General features: G+C 41.5%; 1 protein-coding gene across 1 annotated transcript in view; it reads right to left on the bottom strand.

Annotated features, from left to right (window-relative positions):
* LOC115193959 (adhesion G protein-coupled receptor A3-like) overlaps nt 1-19,511 on the bottom strand; it is a 301,644-nt gene that overhangs the window by 242,668 nt on the left and 39,465 nt on the right. Inside the window, exon 2 of the mRNA XM_029753120.1 lies at nt 5,254-5,325. Coding sequence (XP_029608980.1) covers nt 5,254-5,325 — 72 coding nt within the window. The remainder of the gene's footprint in view (nt 1-5,253; nt 5,326-19,511) is intronic.

Below are 19,511 nucleotides of genomic sequence, written 5' to 3'. Positions count from 1 at the left end.
CAGTCTCCCGGTGTGCCCCCCCCCCCCAAAGAAAATTCTTGGGGCTGCCTCTCGGGCTTCCATTGTTGCCATGCTAGTGCCTCATATATTTGCCGTTCATCTCTCGCAGCCTTCATCTGCTCCCTTGACCGGCGATATTCCCCGGCCTGCCTCCAGGGTGCTCTCCCATCCAGGATTTCCTCCCATGTCCATTTGTCCTGCTGACCACGCTGCTTGGTCCTTTGGTGGTGGGAGATTCTGTCACGGTTGTCGTAGGATGAAGCGGACCAAAGGGCAGCGTGATTATCGTTCCACATATTTATTGAACTGTGAAACTATGCAATACATACAAAATAAACTGAATAAACAAAAACAACAAACCGTGACGAAGAGTTAACATACACGTACTCAAAAACAATCTCCCACAAACCCAGGTGGGAAAAACACCTACTTAACCTCTACGGGCCACGGGGGCAGTATTGAGAATTTTGAAAAAAAATATGTGGCAATTTTTAACTGCCTCCTACACCAACTCAGAAGCTAGGATATGCATATTATTAACACATTCGGATAGAAAACACTCTGAATTTTCTAAAACAGTTTGAATGGTGTCTGTAAGTATAACAAAACTCATATTGCAGGCAAAAACCTGTGAAAAATAGATTAAAAAAAATGAGAATTTTGTGACTGTACTATTTAGTGTCATTGTTTTAAAGATACCACAGTGAGAAAGGATTCAGTTCGCAACTCCTACTGCTTCCACTAGATGTCAACGATCTTTAGAAAGTTGTTTGAAGCATCTGTGATAAATACACACCGAATTAGAAAGCTTACAAGTTGACACGTCATCACTTCATTTTTTGCGCCTGCGCATGAATCTGAGAAGAGTGCCTTTGTCATTATCGTTTATTCTAGACACTTGATAGGTTGTGTGAAAATATTACTGATGTTTACTGATGTTTCACGTTAAAAATGGAACAAAAGATTAGTGCTAAACAACGTTTGACATGTTTAAACAAACGTAAATAGATTATTTACTAGGTTTTCTTTAGTTTTTCGACGTGACTTTACACTGCCCACCTCATTTTGTGGGAGCCTACTGAACGCTAACTATTTGGACATAAATTATGAACTTTGTCAAAAGAAACCACATTTGTTCTGGACCTGGGATCTCTGGCAGCGCCTTCTGATGGAGATAATCAAAGGTAAGGGGATATTTAGAATGTTATTATCGATATTAGATGATGCTAATGCTAACGGTATAGCTTAGCTTAGCTTAGCATATAGCTTATTGTTGTTAGCATAGTACCCAGTTTATACAAAATGTGATTTCCCAGTAAAGTTATTTTGAGATCTGGCCCTTCGGTAGCAATTACGAGATGATAATATATTATTCTTTGAATGACAATATTATAATTTACCAATGTTTTCGAATAGTAATTCCGTGATTTGTAATGCTGGATTCACTGGGTGCATTCGAGCCGAAAAAAATTCTGAATTTCACCGCGACTGTAAATGCTGTTTTTGGATATAAATATGAACTTGATGGAACTAAAAATGCATGTATTGTATAACATAATGTCCTATGAGTGTCATCTGATGCAGATTGTCAAAGGTAAGTGCATAATTCTAGCTAGTTTTCTGTCTGTTGATGCCCTTCTTTGAATTGGCTAAACATTACACGCAGCTATTGTCAATGTACTCTCCTCACATAACCTAACTTTATGCATTCTCCGTAATGCCTCTGAAAATCGGACAGCGTGGTTAGATTTAGGAGATATATCTTTCAAATGGAGGAAAATAGTTGATTATTTGATTTTTTGAAATGATTACTCTTGCAGTTTTGAATTCCCCGCCATGGTCACATGACAATGAATCCCAATACCGGGATAAGATCGGGATAAGATCCTCAACAGGTTAAGTATGATCTCCAATTAGAGACAACAATGACCAGCTGCCTCTAATTGGAGATCATCCCAAACAAAACCCAACATAGAAATACAAAACTAGAACATAACAACATTGAAAAACTAAACTAGAAAACCCCCCTGTCACGCCCTGACCTACTCTACCATAGAAAATAACAGCTTTCTATGGTCAGGACGTGACACTAGCTAACATTACATGTATGATCTATGTAGTAATATTATTCATTTACATCATTTAGCAGACGCTCTTATCCAGAGCGACTTACAAATTGGTGCATTCACCATATGATATCCAGTGGAACAACCACTTTACAATAGTACATCTATATCTTTTTGGGGGGAGGGTAGGGGGGAGGGTTAGAAGGATTACTTAATCCTATCCCAGGTATTCCTTAAAGAGGTGGGGTTTCAGGTGCATTGCTAGTTATAGCCTAATGTTAGCTAACCAACACTGAACCTAGTTAGTTAGCTTTAGCTTCCTGCAGATTCATACTCCAGCTATGACAATGTTTGTATTGGTAGTAGTATGAGTTGGGATTATCCCGGTTCTTTGTTTAGCTAGCTAGCTAGCTAGCAAAATCCCAACTCACACTACTACTAATACCAATACAAACATTACAAACATATATCTAGCTAACTATTTGTCTAAACAAAAGACTCCACTTCGCCAGATGATTACATGACCCATCAAGTTAGCCAGGTGTGTCTGGGGGTGATTAGGGCCCTCTATTGTATTTCATGAACACGTGTACATGTCTAGACAATAGTGACCCATCCACTTAGCTAGATGTGGCTGGGGGGTGGTTATATCATTTCTTTCACATGACCCATCAATTTAGACAAGTGTCTGGGTATGCAACATCTAATAATTCTAAAATATTTATACAATATCTTTATATGGACACTTTCTGTTTTTGCTTCTATGCAAGTAACAATTTCACTGTATCGTTTACACCTTCTGTATCCTGTGCATGTGACAAATAAACGTAGATTTTATTTGACATAGTGTGCGTTTACCAGAGATGGTAATGTGAAGAACAACATGACCTGTGTAGGTCTACAATCTTGTCCCTGACATCCTTGGAGAGCTCTTTGGTCTTGGCCATTGTGGAGAGTTTGGAATCTGATTGATTGATTGCTTCTGTGGACAGGTGTCTTTTTTACAGGGAACAAGCTGCGGTTAGGAGCACTCCCTTTAACCTCTCTGGTGCATGTGGGACGAACTCGTCCCACCTACGTAACAGCCACTGAAATCCAGTGGTGCGATTTTTGAATCGTTAGAAATACTATTACTTCAATTTCTCAAACATATGACTATTTTACAGCTATTTAAAGACAAGAATCTCGTTAATCTAACCCCACTGTCCGATTTCAAAAAGGCTTTACAACGAAAGCAAAACATTAGATTATGTCAGCAGAGTGCCCAGCCAGAAATAATCAGACACCCATTTTTCAAGCTAGCATATCATGTCACATAAACCCAAACCACAGCTAAATGCAGCACTAACCTTTTATGATCTTCATCAGATGACACACCTAGGACATTGTGTTATACAATACATGCATGTCTGTTCAATCAAGTTCATATTTATATCAAAAAAGAGCTTTTTACATTAGCATGTGACGTTCAGAAAAAGCATAACCCCCGCAAACTTCCGGGGAATTTACTAACAGTTTGCTAAATTACTCACGATAAACGTTCACAAAAAGCATAACAATTATTTTAAGAATTATAGATACATTACTCCTCTATGCACTCGATATGTCCGATTTTAAAATAGCTTTTCGGATTAAGCACATTTTGCAATAATCTAAGTACATAGCCCGGCATCACAGGGCTAGCTATTTAGACACCCACCCAGGTCAGCCTCCACCAAAATCACATTTCCTATAAGAAAAATGTTCTTACCTTGCTTGTTCTTCGTCAGAATACACTGCCAGGACTTCTACTTCAATAACAAATGTTGGTTTGGTCCCAAATAATCCATCGTTATATCCAAACAGCGACGTTTTGTTCGTGAGTTCTAGACACTATCAGAATGCAACATCACGGTCTCGCGCATGGCGCATTGGCGTGACAAAAATTTTCTAAATATTCCATTACCGTACTTCGAAGCATGTCAACCGCTGTTTAAAACCAATTTTTATGCCATTTATCTCGTAGAAAAGTGATAATATTCCGACCGGGAATATGCATTGAGCCTAAACAGCCGAATAAAATTTCTCCTCAGGAGCGAATCGTGCACGCGCCTCATTCAAAGGTCCTCTGAGCCGCCACTTACCAAAGGCGATAATGTGTTTCAGCCTGAGGCTGCCTCGTCAACCTTCAGGTATTTCCCGGGTTCTGAGAGCCTATCGGAGCCCTGGGAATTGTCACGTTACAGCTAAGATCCTTACTTTTCAATAAACAGATGCAAGACTCCTTGTCAGACAGGGTACTTCCTGCTTGAAACCTTGTCAGGTTTTTGCCTGCCATAGGAGTTCTGTTATACTCACAGACACCATTCAAACAGTTTTAGAAAATTCAGAGTGTTTTCTATCCAAACCTGAACAATAATATGCATATTCTAGCTTCTGAGTTGGTGTAGGAGGCAGTTAAAAATGGGCACATATTTTTTCCAAAATTCTCAATACTGCCCCCTATCCCAAACAGGTTTTAAGAGTGTGCTCCTAATCTCAGCTCGTTACCTGTATAAAAGACACCTGGGAGCCAGAAATCTTTCTGATTGAGAGGGGGTCAAATACTTATTTCCCTCATTAAAATGCAAATCAATTTATAACATTTTTGACATGCGTTTCTCTGGATATTTTTGTTGTTATTCTGTCTCTCACTGTTCAAATAAACCTACCATTAAAATTATAGACTGATCCTTTCTTTATCAGTGGGAAAACGTACAAAATCAGCAGGGGATCAAATACTTTTTCCCCCCACTGTATATATATATGATATGATATACTTTATTGTCCACAAGGAGAAATTTGACTTAGAAATTAATTTGTATGCAGACCACGGTGACATCTCAACTGACAGAGTTATCATCACAATCAGTGCCCCATCACATTACAAAGCCAAACTGTACCAACTTACAATTTATGTATTATGCATTTTAAGACATTGACTCAGGCAATTGAGGTTACGTGTGGTGGCTTGAAGGTGGATGCAGTCAATTACTTGATTTGGGCTAGCATTAACAACAACCGCCCCTTGAGCGTTACCCTAGCTCCCATGGCTGTCCCTTTGCACTGTCCCTTTCACAGCGCAGGCAGGGTCATTTTCATGATGACAGCTATTATGGCTCAGGGGAAGACAAACAGAAAAATTCCCTGCAGCAGATGGCTTACTTACAGTTTCTCCAGGATTGTCAGGCCAAAGAAGGAGGCGTTTCTCAGTAGTGAGATCTTGTTGTTACTGAGAATCCTGTGGACAGAAGAGGGGAAAGGTGAACTGTGAGATGGTGACCTTAGGGACATACGAGTAAATACCACAGAAATACAACCCTGTGGGGTGATTTAACACAAATGTCCAATAAAGTATGCATCCTGTCAATAACTTCGTGAGAGATTTCTATTTATCTCTGATTAGATCCGGCTGTAAATATCCAGTCCGGACTCATTACGGTCTTATTTATGGCTATTTGTGGTTAAAATAGGTAATGAACACTTCTGGTGTCACAATATCACCCTTGGAGAACACACCTAATGCATCGTCAATTCAGCACAATTCAATCTTCTACAAATACTACTATGAACCGCAAACAAATCAATGATGTGCTCCACAGGGATATATACAATGAATGATGATTTGCCCCAGGATTTACCTTCAATGTTTTTTCCGCTCAGATTTACTCAAGGGGCATACAACGCAGCATAAGCATAGCATATACAGTACCAGTCAAAAGTTTGGACACACCTACTCATTCAAAGGTTTGTCTTTATTTTTAGTATTTTATACATTGTACAATAATAGTGACGACATCAACACCATGAAATAACACATATAGAATCATGTAGTAACCAAAAAAGGTTTAAACAAATAAAAATATATTTGAGATTCTTCAAAGTAGCCACCCTTTGCGTTGATGACAGCTTTGCACATTCCTGGCATTCTCTCAACCAGATTCATGAGGTAGTCACCTGGAATGCATTTCAATTAACAGGTGTGCCTTGTTAAAAGTTAAGTTGTGGAATTCCTTTCCTACTTAATGCGTTTGAGCTAATCAGTTGTGTTGTGACAAGGTAGGGGTGGTATACAGAAGATAGCCTTATTTGGTAAAATACCAAGTCCATATTATGGCAAGAACAGCTCAAATAAGCAAAGAGAAACGACAGTCCACCCTTACTATAAGACATGAAGGTCAGTCAATACGAAAAATTTCAAGAACTTACGTATGTTTCTTCAAGTGCAGTCGCAAAAACCATCAAGCGCTATGATGAAACTGGCTCTCATGAGGACCGCCACAGGAAAGGAAGACCCAGAGTTACCTCTGCTGCAGAGGATAAGTTCATTAGCGTTACCAGCCTCAGAAATTGCAGCCCAAACAAATGCTTCACAGAGTTCAAGTAACAGACAAACCTCAACATCAACTGTTAAGAGGAGACTGCGTGAATCAGGCGTTCATGGTCGAATTGCTGCAAAGAAACCACTACTAAAGGATACCAATGAGAAGAAGACACTTGCTTGGGCCAAGAAACATGAGCAATGGACATTAGACAGGTGGAAATATGTCCTTTGGTCTGATGAGACCAAATTTGAGATTTTGGGTTACAACCGCCATGTCTTTTTGAGACGCAGAGTAGGTGAACGGATGATCTCCGCATGTGTGGTTCCCACCGTGAAGCATGGAGGAGGAGAGGTGATGGTGTGGGGGTGCTTTGCTGGTGACACTGTCTGTGATTGATTTAGAATCCCATCTGGTTTGCGCTTCGTGGGACTATCATTTGTTTTTCAACAGAACAATGACCCAACCAAGAAGGAGAATGATGGAGTGCTGCATCTGATGACCTAGCCTCCATAATCACCCAACCCCAACCCAATTGAGATGGTTTGGGATGAGTTGGACCGCAGAGTGAAGGAAAAGCAGCCAACAAGTGCTCAGCATATGTGGGAACTCCTTCAAGACTGTTGGAAAAGCATTCCAGGTGAAGCTGGTCGAGAGAATGCCAAGAGTTTGCAAAGCAGTCATCAAGGTAAAGGGTGGTTACTTTGAAGAATCTCTAATATAAAATATATTTTGATTTGTTTAACACTTTTTTGCTTGCTGCATGATTCCATGTGTTGTTTCATAGTTTTGATGTACTCACTATGATTCTTCAATGTGTAATATAATAAAAATAAAGAAAGATCCTTGAATGAGTAGGTGTGTCCAAACTTTTGACTGGTACTGTGTATATATAAATATATGTATGATATGTGTGTATTTGTTCATGTATTCATTCGGGTTCACAGTTCGGACCAAACCGAGGACCCCATACGAATGTTTCGGTAATACGTGTACCGTTACACCGCTAGTCATAACACACTGAGCCTCCGGCATGGGTCCAGGTAATCCACTAACACAGACACACTGACACAAAAGCAAAGACGAATGCAGTGCACAGACACAGATATACACACACACACACAAACACTCATAGTGAAAAACAGTAGCTATTCAGTCAATGTTGCGTTTGGAGAGTCGACAGGGACTCGTTACGACAAAGACGGGGGTCTGTGTTACCTACTGCTCTAGTGAAACAAACAAACATATCAGACAATATAAACTCCACAAACACACGGCAGTAAAAAAAAAACACCAGTCTTTGTCCAACAGCACGCACACCCTGCCTGCCATCACAGCATGGACAGTCCAGGAGCTCTGCAAAGTTTTCCCATTGATTTTCCACTCCTGGGGAGGAATACAGAAGTACATTATTTTGACTTTGAATACTGAGATAACCAGTCCAACCCCTCTCTACTGGCCCTCCTTCCCCTCAGAGCTGTGGGCTAAAAGAGGACGAGTGTTTAATGATTGATGTCACGCTTGTTGCTCAGCCCAGATCCACATAATTTCAAATACACCTCAAATGTCATTTTTTGGGATTTCATATCTGTTAAAATATTGATCGCTCTTGTCAGACCTTATATCATCCTGTCTGCTGCAGGGCTGGCCTGGCAGTATGACCGTGCAGTGCGTGGTGGAGCATGGCAGTGGAGTCTGCATTCAGACGGGACCTGCTGCTTTACATGCACGTCGCATTTGTCCTATCGGCACTCTCCTACAGACAGATGGCCAAGGTCAAATCACTCGCTCCTCTTCCTCCACCCCTTCTTTAACAAGATAGTCTTCCTTCCACTCTCAAGAGTGATGGCAGAGGTTTGGTAAGAGTGGTAATTGGGATGTTCCCGAGTCACCTCCGTGATGAGAGGGCAATTCTTTTGCCAGCAGGAATGTATCCTCCATTCTAATGCCCCAGGATTAAGCAGTCGGATCCCACAATGCATTGTGCTTAAAAGGCAAATTGCTAACCGACCAATGCGGAGGGGCTGTGTGAAGTAGTTAGGTTGGAAATGTCATGGCGTAGGATCCATACAGTGAAAATGGACACACTTTCATAAAAAAATTAAATTCAAAGCACATTTTGAGTGCATAAATACAGTGTAAAATTGCATTAAAGACCATTAATAGATACCGTGCTGAGCAAATGCATATGAAATTGGTCAACGGAGAGACAAGCTACTACATATTTTGCAGTGGTATGAGCACAAGTTGTGAGTTAAAAACTGATCACCATAAGAGTTTTGCCAGAAGTTTAAAGAGAAATGGTCCTGCTCCTAAAGTGTGAAACACACCGAGAATCTGACTGCCGGTAGGTACATATCACAGTAGGAGGCCTTTCCTTCTCTTGCTAGAACAAAAGGTGTACCTACTTGATAGAGACGACCCTGACATTTCTACTTGTAGAATCACAATGCTCTACAGCGGCTGACAACTTGACTTTGAAGAGATTGGCTCAAAGTCCATAAAGCTTGAAGGATTTGCAGAAGATCGTGCTCTTTTCTCCTGAAAACACTGTTCAATATTTTTTGCTTCGACTTTCAGTGGAAGAAGTCGAAACAAGACGGAAGACTGAGGACACATTACACCAAGGCCAGGAAGGTGGCGCCCTCGGGTAGTGCTGATGGAAGGGGCACGGGAAGACAAATCTTCATCCTTCAGATACTGCACTTTCTGGAGCCCCATATAAGCAGAGAGCCTCTGTATCCAACTTGAACTCCCAGGTAAATAAACATAAATTGAAGCAACTTGTTCCCATAAGATCAGATCCTGCTGCTTTGATATGCAAGTGTGGGTATGTAGCTATACTGAACAAAAATATAAACGCAACATAAAACAATTACAAAGATTTTACTGAGTTACAGTTCATAGAAAGAAATCAATAAATTAAAATCAATTCATTAGGCCCTAACCTATGGATTTCACATGACTGGGCAGGGGTACAGCCATGGGCCCACCCACTTGGCAGCCAGGCCCACCCACTAGGTAGCCAGGCCCAGCCAATCAGAATGAGTTTTCCCCACTAAAGGGCTTTATTACAGACAGAAATACTCCTCAGCACCCCCCCACCCCCCAGACGATCCTGCAGTTGAAGAAGCCAGATGTGGAGGTCCTGGGCTGGCATGGTTACACGTGGGGGGTTGTGTGGTTGTGAGGTCGGTTGGATGTACTGCCAAATTATCTAAAACGAAGTTGGAGGCAGCTTATGGTCTTTTACTGTCCCCAGCACAAGGGGAACTTGTGTAATGATCATGCTGTTTAATCAGCTTCTTGATATGCCACACTTGTCAGGTGGATGGATTATCTTGGCAAAGGAGAAATGCTCACTAACAGGGATGAAAACAAATTTGTGCCAAAAAATATAGAGAAATAAGCTTATTGTGCATATGTAACATTTCTGGGATTTTTAATTTCAGCTCATGAAACATAGGAGCAACACTTTACATGTGTTTATATTTTTGTTCAGTGTACATTCCCCCCCAAAAATGTGTTCCTTAGGATAGTCCTGAGGAGGACAGATACAGCCTACCTAGTGGGACCCCCTCGCCCACTAGGTAGGCTGTAGCTGGCTGTATGATGGCCAGCTACCAGAACAACAGCGTCCATTGGAACCCCTCGCTCATGGAGGAGGGCGAGACCAGCACCAGCTCAGCACAGCCTGCATTTTTACCCCAGTGCCCACAGATGAGGACCAGACCAGCACCAGTCAGCACAACCACAACAACTCTGAGATTGGGGTGTAACGTATACGCTAAGAATCGGGAAGCAAGTACAGGGAGTGAATTTAATAAATAACGGAACAAAACAAGAAACACTAGTAGCATACAGACATTAAACACAGAAACAGAGTCAATAATGCAATAACGCACTCCCCAAAGGGAGTAATAGATATAGGGGAGGTAATCAGAAAGGTGATGAAGTCCAGGTGAGTCTCATGAGGCGCAGGTACTCATAACAATTGTGGCAGGTGTGCGTAATAATGAGTAAACTGGCAACATCGAGCACCTCGAGAGGGGGAGCGGGAGTAGACATGACAGTACCCCCTCCCTGATGCGCGGTTCCAGCTACAGGACGCCGACCAGAGGAGCGGGCCGGTCGCTTCTGCTGAGGCGCAGGAACCTGTAGAGCCTGCTGAGGCGCGGGAACCTGTAGAGCCGGCTGGGGAGCGGGAACATGTCGAGCTTTTAAAAGTTTTTAAACTGAAATATCACATTTACATAAGTATTCAGACCCTTTACACAGTACTTTGTTGAAGTACCTTTGGCAGCAATTACAGCCTCAAGTCTTCTTAGGTATGAAGCTACAAGCTTGGCACACCTGTATTTGAGGAGTTTCTCCCATTCTTCTCAGCCGATCCTGACAAGCTCAGTCAGGTTGGATGGAGAGTGTCGCTGCACAGCTATTTTCAGGTCTCTCCAGAGATGTTAGATAGGGTTCAAGTCCGGGCTCTGGCTGGGCCACTCAAGGACATTCAGAGACTTGTCCCGAAGCCACTCCTGCATTGTCTTGGCTGTGTGCTCAGGGTTGTTGTCCTGTTGGAAGGTGAACCTTCGCCCCAGTCTGAAGTTCTGAGTGCTCTGGAGCAAGTTTTCATCAAGGATGTCTCTGTACTTTGCTCCATTCATCTTTCCCTCTATCCCAACTAGTCTCCCAGTCCCTACCACGTAAAAACATCCCCACAGCATGATGCTACCACCACCATTCTTCACCATAGGGATGGTGCCAGGTTTATTCCAGACGTGACGCTTGGCATTCAGGCCAAAAAGTTCTATCTTGTTTTCATCAGACTAGATAATCTTGTTTCTCATGGTCTGAGAGTCCTTTAGGTGCCTTTTGACAAACTCCATGTGGGCTGTCATGTGCCTTTTACTGAGGAGTGGTTTCCATCTGGCCACTATACCGTAAAGGCCTGATTGGTGGAGTGCTGCAGAGATGGTTGTCCTTCTGGAAGGTTCTCCGTCTCCACAGAGGAACTCGAGCTCTGTTAGAGTGACCATCGGGTTCTTGGTCACCTCCCTGACCAAAGCCATTCCCCCCCGATTGCTTAGTTTGGTCGGGCGGCCAGCTCTAGGAAGAGTCTTGGTGGTTCCAAACTTCTTCCATTTAAGAATGATGGAGGCCACTGTGTTCTTGGGGACTTTCAATGCTGCAGACATTTTTTGATACCCTTCCCCAGATCTGTACATTGAGACAATCCTGTCTCTGAGCTCTACGGACAATTAATTTGACCTCATGGCTTGGTCTTCGCTCTGACATGCACTGTCAACTGTGGGAGCTTATATAGACGGGTGTGTGCCTTTCCAAATCATTTCCAATCAATTGAAGTCACCACAGGTGGACTCCAATCCAGATGTAGAAGCATCTCAAGGATGATCAATGAAAACAGGATGCACCTGAGCTCAATTTCGAGTCTCATAGCAAAGAGTCTGAATACTTATGTAAATAAGGTATTTCTGTTGGAAAAAAGGGAAGGTGTCTGAATACTTCCGAATGCACTGCACTTATCACAAAATAAAGAAGCTCAGACTTTTGCATGGTTTAAATCTGTAACTATTCTTAAGATCTGCCTGGCTAGTCAGTTCTATCAGATGAAGGAGGAACATGCCTAATTCTATCTTCATATTACATGCTAAACAAAAGTAGTCTGTGTGTTCTTGATTTGCAGATTTAAAACAAAACATTCCAGTTTAATGGGCCTGGAGATGCGTAGATCATACTCACATGCTAATGGCAGCAGGTAGCCTAGTGGTTAAGAGTGGTGGGCCAGTAACCGAAAGATTGCTGGATCAAACCCCTGACCTGACAAGGTCAAAATCTGCATTTCATCCCTGGGTGCTGAAGATGTGAATGTTGATTATGGCAGCCCCCTGCATCTCTCTGATTCAGAGGGGTTGGGTTAAATGTGGAAGACACATTTCAGTTGAAGGCATTCAGTTGTGCAACTGACTAGGTATCTTCCTTTCCTTTAATCAAGGCTTGGGTGGCTAGTATTGCATTCTGGCTCACTAAAGAATAATTTGTTTATCATTCTTACTCAGTGTTGTGTACAAAGTTATGACATATTGTATGTGATGGAACAATAAAAATCTAAACAAGCCAGAAACAGACAGGCAGTCAAAGTAGCATTTTAATGTTGTTTTTGTCTCGCAAAGGTGTACACTCAGTTTTCTGAACAAAACAACATGCATGCTCTGCTTTTAAACATGCCACATGAATGACTGTGGTGGTGACTGCTGGGCTTAATTTCTAATCAAATGGGCTAGGCTGTAGTTATTTTGTCCCACTGAAAATGCACTGCATGCACTGACATGAAGTAACTGCAGAGTGTGTCTCTGTGCTGCTTAGCTCTCACTTCAGTATTAGTGGTGTATGGCAGAGAGCAGTGCGGTAGGAGAGGGTCTTGTCTCCATCTTCCTGGGAAAGTTTCTTGATTGGCTCCATCCATGTCAACAATGTCATGTGCGTATCGGTCCATGCACTCACTCTGCAGGAAGTTGTGTAAAGCGAAGCAAGGCAACAAAACTTCCACCACTCTCTCAAGATGAAGGTTGATGGTGGTCAGGAAGACTCTGAAACGATTAGCTAGGCTGCCAATTGCATTTTCCATGACCCTCTGAGCACATGACAACCTGTAGTTGAAGACCTTTTAGGGGTCTTCAACTTGCCATTGTGGATATGGCTTCATGAGGTCGGCCTCAGGGGAAATACCTAATCTGCAGCGATAGTGTATGGAGCCAGATGGTCGGTGTCAGGAAGGTGGCGCATCAGCAGGGATGTTGGCGGTCCTCTTCATCAAGGCATCCTGTAAAGAACATCTGCCAAACAGCCCGCCATTCGAAACCTGTCCATTGCATCCAACATCAACGTACAGGTTGTAATTGCTGTCCACCAGTGCCATCAACATAATAGAGTTGTGTAATTGTAGAACATGGATCTAGACCGTGGTTACATGTTTTCCATCCAATGCTCCATAACAAAGAGGAGAATCTCATTGCTGTTGGAATCCAAGGGCTACTTCCTACCACTCGTCTACTGCGTCTGGGCACTGAAAAACAGAATAGAAAACACAATGCATTTTAGAGGGTGGAAAGCCAATATTTATCACATCAACTCCAGAGATCATGTCAAACACAAATTAACTCATCAAACTGCTCACAGTACAACTGGTAGACCCATTAGGTGATAGCAGATCAAAACAGAAATTGTAAACAACTGTTATCTGGCCAACCTCAAAGCTATAACTATACTATACTCAGAACTATACAAAGCCAAGTATCAAGATTCAACAATATGTTATAATCAACCAACATTGTTTGACGATAGCCATCTATCCAAGTGTTTTGTTCAAGTATATGCCATCTATGGTATAGCTAGAACATTAGCTAGCTTAAGCTAGCTATTTATATTTTCTGGCTGAAAATGTTAGTTAACCAGCTTACGTTACTAGCTAGCTATTATTATAGCTCATGAAAACCAGTTTGTTGTGTCTTCTGAAAACGTTATTAGCTTACCCATTGCCAAGAAGCACAGCGCAATCATGAGACGTTCTCCCACCGAGATGCAATCCCTGTAGATTTTATTCTGCCTCTGGATGAGTGGAGTGACCTACTCTTTCAACATGTGAAACTGCTCAGGAAAGAGTCGGGCAAAATTCTTGAAATCAGATATTTCATGTGATTCCAGCTCACGGCAAAAATGTGGATATGCAAATTGATCCTATCGCTGCAGTATCCATGACTTAACCCATTTTCTGCGCTTTATACTAATCTTTTGTCTTCATCTCTTATTTTCCTCCTCAATCAGCCAAAGGCCTAAACCTGATAAAACAAGTACCAGCTGTAAATTGCTTTTTATTTCTTATTTTTATATCTTGTGTGTTTTTGTTCTACCTTGTTATTTTTAGTATTACATTGTTATTGATTACTGCATTGGGTTAGAGCTAGCAAGAAAGGCATTTCACTGTACTAGTTGTGCATTTGATATTAAAACTCGAAACTCAAGTATTTTGCCGAGATCGGCTATATGTGAACAAGTACAAACTTCAGCCCGCACTCTGTTCAGAGGTGCTAAATACTCACGGCTGGGGAACGGTAGACAATCCTATGTGTGTGTCTGATCTATGACTGATCAAGGCAGGAAGTACAATGAACTGACAGAGAAGAGGAAGTCCCCCACAGCTCTGAGAGGGCAGACAGTACAGAGAAAGTGGTGTCAAATTCATTCACATCAAATGTTCAAGAGATGTTATCTTTTGGTGTCTCCCATGGAGCAGTACTGGTAAATCACATCAGTGCTAATTGTCCATAGAGACAAAACAATCTGAGCCTTGTCAGTTAAGATATTTCCATTTCTATGTAAAAAGGACCCAGAAGCACCAACGTGAAGTTTATAGCAGCATATCAAATTGATGCCAAATGAAAGCTAATACTATATTTCTGGGAAATGTTGGTATTTTTCTACCATTTTCCATCTTTAAAATTAGGCATACATAATGGATTTGATTTCTGGACAAACAGATGTAAAAGTGGTCTCACAAAACATCTACCAATTATTATTATTTTTTTAAATGTATGACAAATATATCAAAACACAATAAGGTTGTTTCACAAGTTTGGACAGCACATCACATTAAAGAAAAGTAGAGTTCAGTACAGTACAGTAGAGCACACTAGAATAGAGTACAGTATAATGCACTGTATTCTGTATTCTACTGTACTGTATTGAACTATACTTTACTGTGATGTGCTGTACTCTACTGGGCTCTAATGTGCTGTACTGTGATGTCTAAACTTGTAAATTAGTTCAGAATTGATCTGGTCCTGCCCAACCTAATTTGGTCTTGTTTGGGGCGGAGCTCATTACAGTGATAGCCAGTGTAATAACTGTATACAGTGGAGATCCAAATTATTGACACCCTTGATAAGGTTGAGCAATAATGATGGTTTAAAATAAATAATTAAAATACTGAGCTATATTGTCTACTCCCCAGAAATTGCAGAAATATTGTTTTACACCAATACAATTGCTCAAAATTGCAGAAAAGACCCCCTGCCAACTAAGATAAACACTTATATTTAGGGATTAAAAATACACAAAAGTGAACTATTGTAAAATACATTGTATAAAAGCTGGAATGTCACGTCCTGACCATAGAGTGCTCTTATTTTCTATGGTAGAGTAGGTCAGGGTGTGACTGGGGGGTTTATCTAGTTTCTTTTTTCTATGTTGTGCTCTAGTTTATTTTTTTTACGTTGGGGTTTTTGTATGATTCCCAATTAGAGGCAGCTGGTCATTGTTGTCTCTAATTGGGGATCATATTTAAGTAGTTGTTTTTCCCACCTGTGTTGGTGGGAGATTATTTTGAGTTAGTGCATGTTGCCCCTCTGTCGTCACGGTTTGTGTTTTGTTTGTTTGGCTAAGTTTCACAATATAATAAAGATGTGGAACGATACTCACGCTGCGCCTTGGTCCGTTTCTACACACATGCGTGACATGGAAGTAGAGGCCTAAGTGTTGTTGTCCATTAGTTTACTCCAATTAGGTGTGGGGTGGTAGGGTTAGGGGAAAATAAAAAAGGAAAATATATATATTTTTAAACCATATATAAATAATAAAAAAAGACTTACATTTTGTTTTGGTGAAATGATTTGCCTTCTGTAAGTTTAAGAAACATTGCCTTGTAATTCCTTTACCAAAAACCCATATACTGTACCTTTATGATATTTTCTAATTTCTGTCCCTCATGATGAGGGAGGATAATGAAAGTTTACAGAAGTAACAAGTAAAGGTAGACATACCAATAAGTTAGTGTTTTTACTAGGGCTGTCCCCGCCCCAAAACAATCTTGCTTTACCAAGAGTCGTCTGTACTTTCGACCAATCGATTAGTCTACATTTTTCAATGTGTATTTTAATATATACTGCTAAAAAAAATAAAGGGAACACTAAAATAACACATCCTAGATCTGAATGAATGAAATAATCTTATTAAATACTTTTTTCTTTACATAGTTGAATGTGCTGACAACAAAATCACACAAAAAGAATCAATGGAAATCCAATTTATCAACCCATGGAGATCTGGATTTGGAGTCACACTCAAAATTAAAGTGGAAAACCACACTACAGGCTGATCCAACTTTGATGTAATGTCCTCTACGGGCCACGGTGGCAGTATTGAGAATTTTGAAAAAAATACGTGCCCATTTTTAACTGCCTCCTACACCAACTCAGAAGCTAGGATATGCATATTATTAACACATTCGGATAGAAAACACTCTGAATTTTCTAAAACAGTTTGAATGGTGTCTGTAAGTATAACAAAACTCATATTGCAGGCAAAAACCTGAGAAAAATAGATTTAAAAAAATGAGAATTTTGTGGCTGTACTATTTAGTGTCATTGTTTATTAGATACCATAGTGAGAAAGGATTCAGTTCGCAACTCCTACGGATTCCACTAGATGTCAGCGATCTTTATAAAGTTGTTTGAAGCTTCCATGATTAACAGGGAGCAAATAAGAATGCATTGAAGTTGACGTCCGTGGGATGTCGTCACTTCCATTATGGCCTGCACCTGCCAATCATGAGACACGGGACATTTTTCAAAAACGTTTTTCTAGACACAGGTGAGGTCGGGTTGAAACATTACTGATGTTTCACGTTAAAAATGGCTCTAAAGATTGATGCTAAACAACGTTTGACATGTTTGAACAAACATAAATAGATTATTTTTGTAACTTTTTAAACTTTTTGCAGTGACTTCACACACCCCCCCCGCGCTACTTTTTAGTAGCCACCGAAGCGCTAACAACATGGAACAACTTGGAGTTCTTTGGACATCAATTATGAACTTTGTCAAAAGAAACCACATTTGTTGTGGACCTGGAATTCCTGGAACTGCCAATGGATGAAGATAATCAAAGGTAATGGATTATTGACAATAGTATTATTGATATTACATGGTTACAAGATGATGCTAAGCTAATTAGGCTAGCTTATTGTTCTTAGCACAGCACCTGGTTTATTGCAACTTGTGATTTCCCAGTAAAGTTATTTTGAAATCTGGCAAGACAGTATCATTTACGAAATGTTAAACTATAATTATTTGAATGACAATATTATAATTTACCAATGTTTTCGAATAGTAATTTTGAAAATTGTAACGTTGTTCACCGGAAGCATTTCAGAGAAGAAAAAAATCAGAATTTCACAGCTACTGTAAAATGCGGTTTTTGGATATAAATATGAACTTGATGGAACAAAAAATGCATGTATTGTATAACATAATGTCCTAGGAGTGTCATCTGATGGAGATTGTCAAAGGTTGGTGCATAATTTTAGCTGGTTTCTGCTTTTGGTGACACCTGACCTTGAATTGAAAATGGATGTTTGTACTTTTGTGGCTATGTACTGTCCTAACATAATCTAACTTTATGCTTTTGCCGTAAAGCCTCTTTGAAAATCGGACAATGTGGTTAGATTAAGGAGATGTTTATCTTTTAAATGGTGTAAAATAGTTGATTGTTTGAGAAATTGAAATTATTAGATTTTTGATGTTTTGAATTTCCAGCCTTGCTAGCAATCCCGTCTCAGGGTTCATTGCTAACCCGTGGCCTCAACAGGTTAAAACAAGTCAAAATGAGGCTCAGTAGTGTGTGTGGCCTCCACGTGCCTGTATGACCTCCCTACAACGCCTGGGCATGCTCCTGATGAGGTGGCGGATGGTCTCCTGAGGGATCTCCTCCCAGACCTGGACTAAAGCATCCGCAAACTCCTGGACAGTCTGTGGTGCAACGTGGCGTTGGTGGATGGAGCGAGACATGATGTCCCAGATGTGCTCAATTGGATTCAGGTCTGGGGAACGGGCGGGCCAGTCCATAGCATCAATGCCTTCCTTTTGCAGGAACTGCTGACACACTCCAGCCACATGAGGTCTAGCATTGTCTTGCATTAGAGGAACCCAGGGCCAACCGCACCAGCATATGGTCTCACAAGGGGTCTGAGGATCTCATCTCTGTGACTAATGGCAGTCAGTCTACCTCTGGCGAGCACATGGAGGGCTGTGCGGCCCCCCAAAGAAATGCCACCCCACACCATGACTGACCCACCGCCAAACCGGTCATGCTGGAGGATGTTGCAGGCAGCAGAACGTTCTCCACGGCGTCTCCAGACTCTGTCACATCTGTCACATGGGCTCAGTGTGAACCTGCTTTCATCTGTGAAGAGCACAGGGCGCCAGTGGCGAATTTGCCAATCTTGGTGTTCTCTGGCAAATGCCAAACGTCCTGCACGGTGTTGGGCTGTAAGCACAACCCCCACCTGTGGACGTCGGGCCCTCATTACCACCCTCATGGAGTCTGTTTCTGACCGTTTGAGCAGACACATGCACATTTGTGGCCTGCTGGAGGTCATTTTGCAGGGCTCTGGCAGTGCTCCTCCTTGCACAAAGGCGGAGGTAGCGGTCCTGCTGCTGGGTTGTTGCCCTCCTACGGCCTCCTCCACGTCTCCTGATGTACTGGCCTGTCTCCTGGTAGCGCCTCCATGCTCTGGACACTACGCTGACAGACACAGCAAACCTTCTTGCCACAGCTCACATTGATGTGCCATCCTGGATGAGCTGCACTACCTGAGCCACTTGTGTGGGTTGTAGACTCCGTCTCATGCTACCAGTAGAGTGAAAGCACCGCCAGCATTCAAAAGTGACCAAAACATCAGCCAGGAAGCATAAGAACTGAGAAGTGGTCTGTGGTCACCACCTGCCGAACCACTCCTTTATTGGGGGTGTCTTGCTAATTGCTTATAATTTCCACCTGTTGTCTATTCCATTTGCACAACAGCATGTGAAATTTATTGTCAATCAGTGTTGCTTCCTAAGTGGACAGTTTGATTTCACAGAAGTGTGATTGATTTGGAGTTACATTGTGTTGTTTAAGTGTTCCCTTTATTTTTTTGAGCAGTGTATATAGACACATCCTATGTGTTTTAATCAAATCAACTACATGCTCTGAGCTTGTCTGATGCTTTAAGCGAACTGTTTGATGAAATAATTTCACACACACAAATGACTAG

Source organism: Salmo trutta, chromosome 5 (assembly GCF_901001165.1).
Source record: "Salmo trutta chromosome 5, fSalTru1.1, whole genome shotgun sequence".
NCBI lineage: Eukaryota > Metazoa > Chordata > Actinopteri > Salmoniformes > Salmonidae > Salmo > Salmo trutta.
This window is presented reverse-complemented; position numbering and strand designations above follow the sequence as displayed.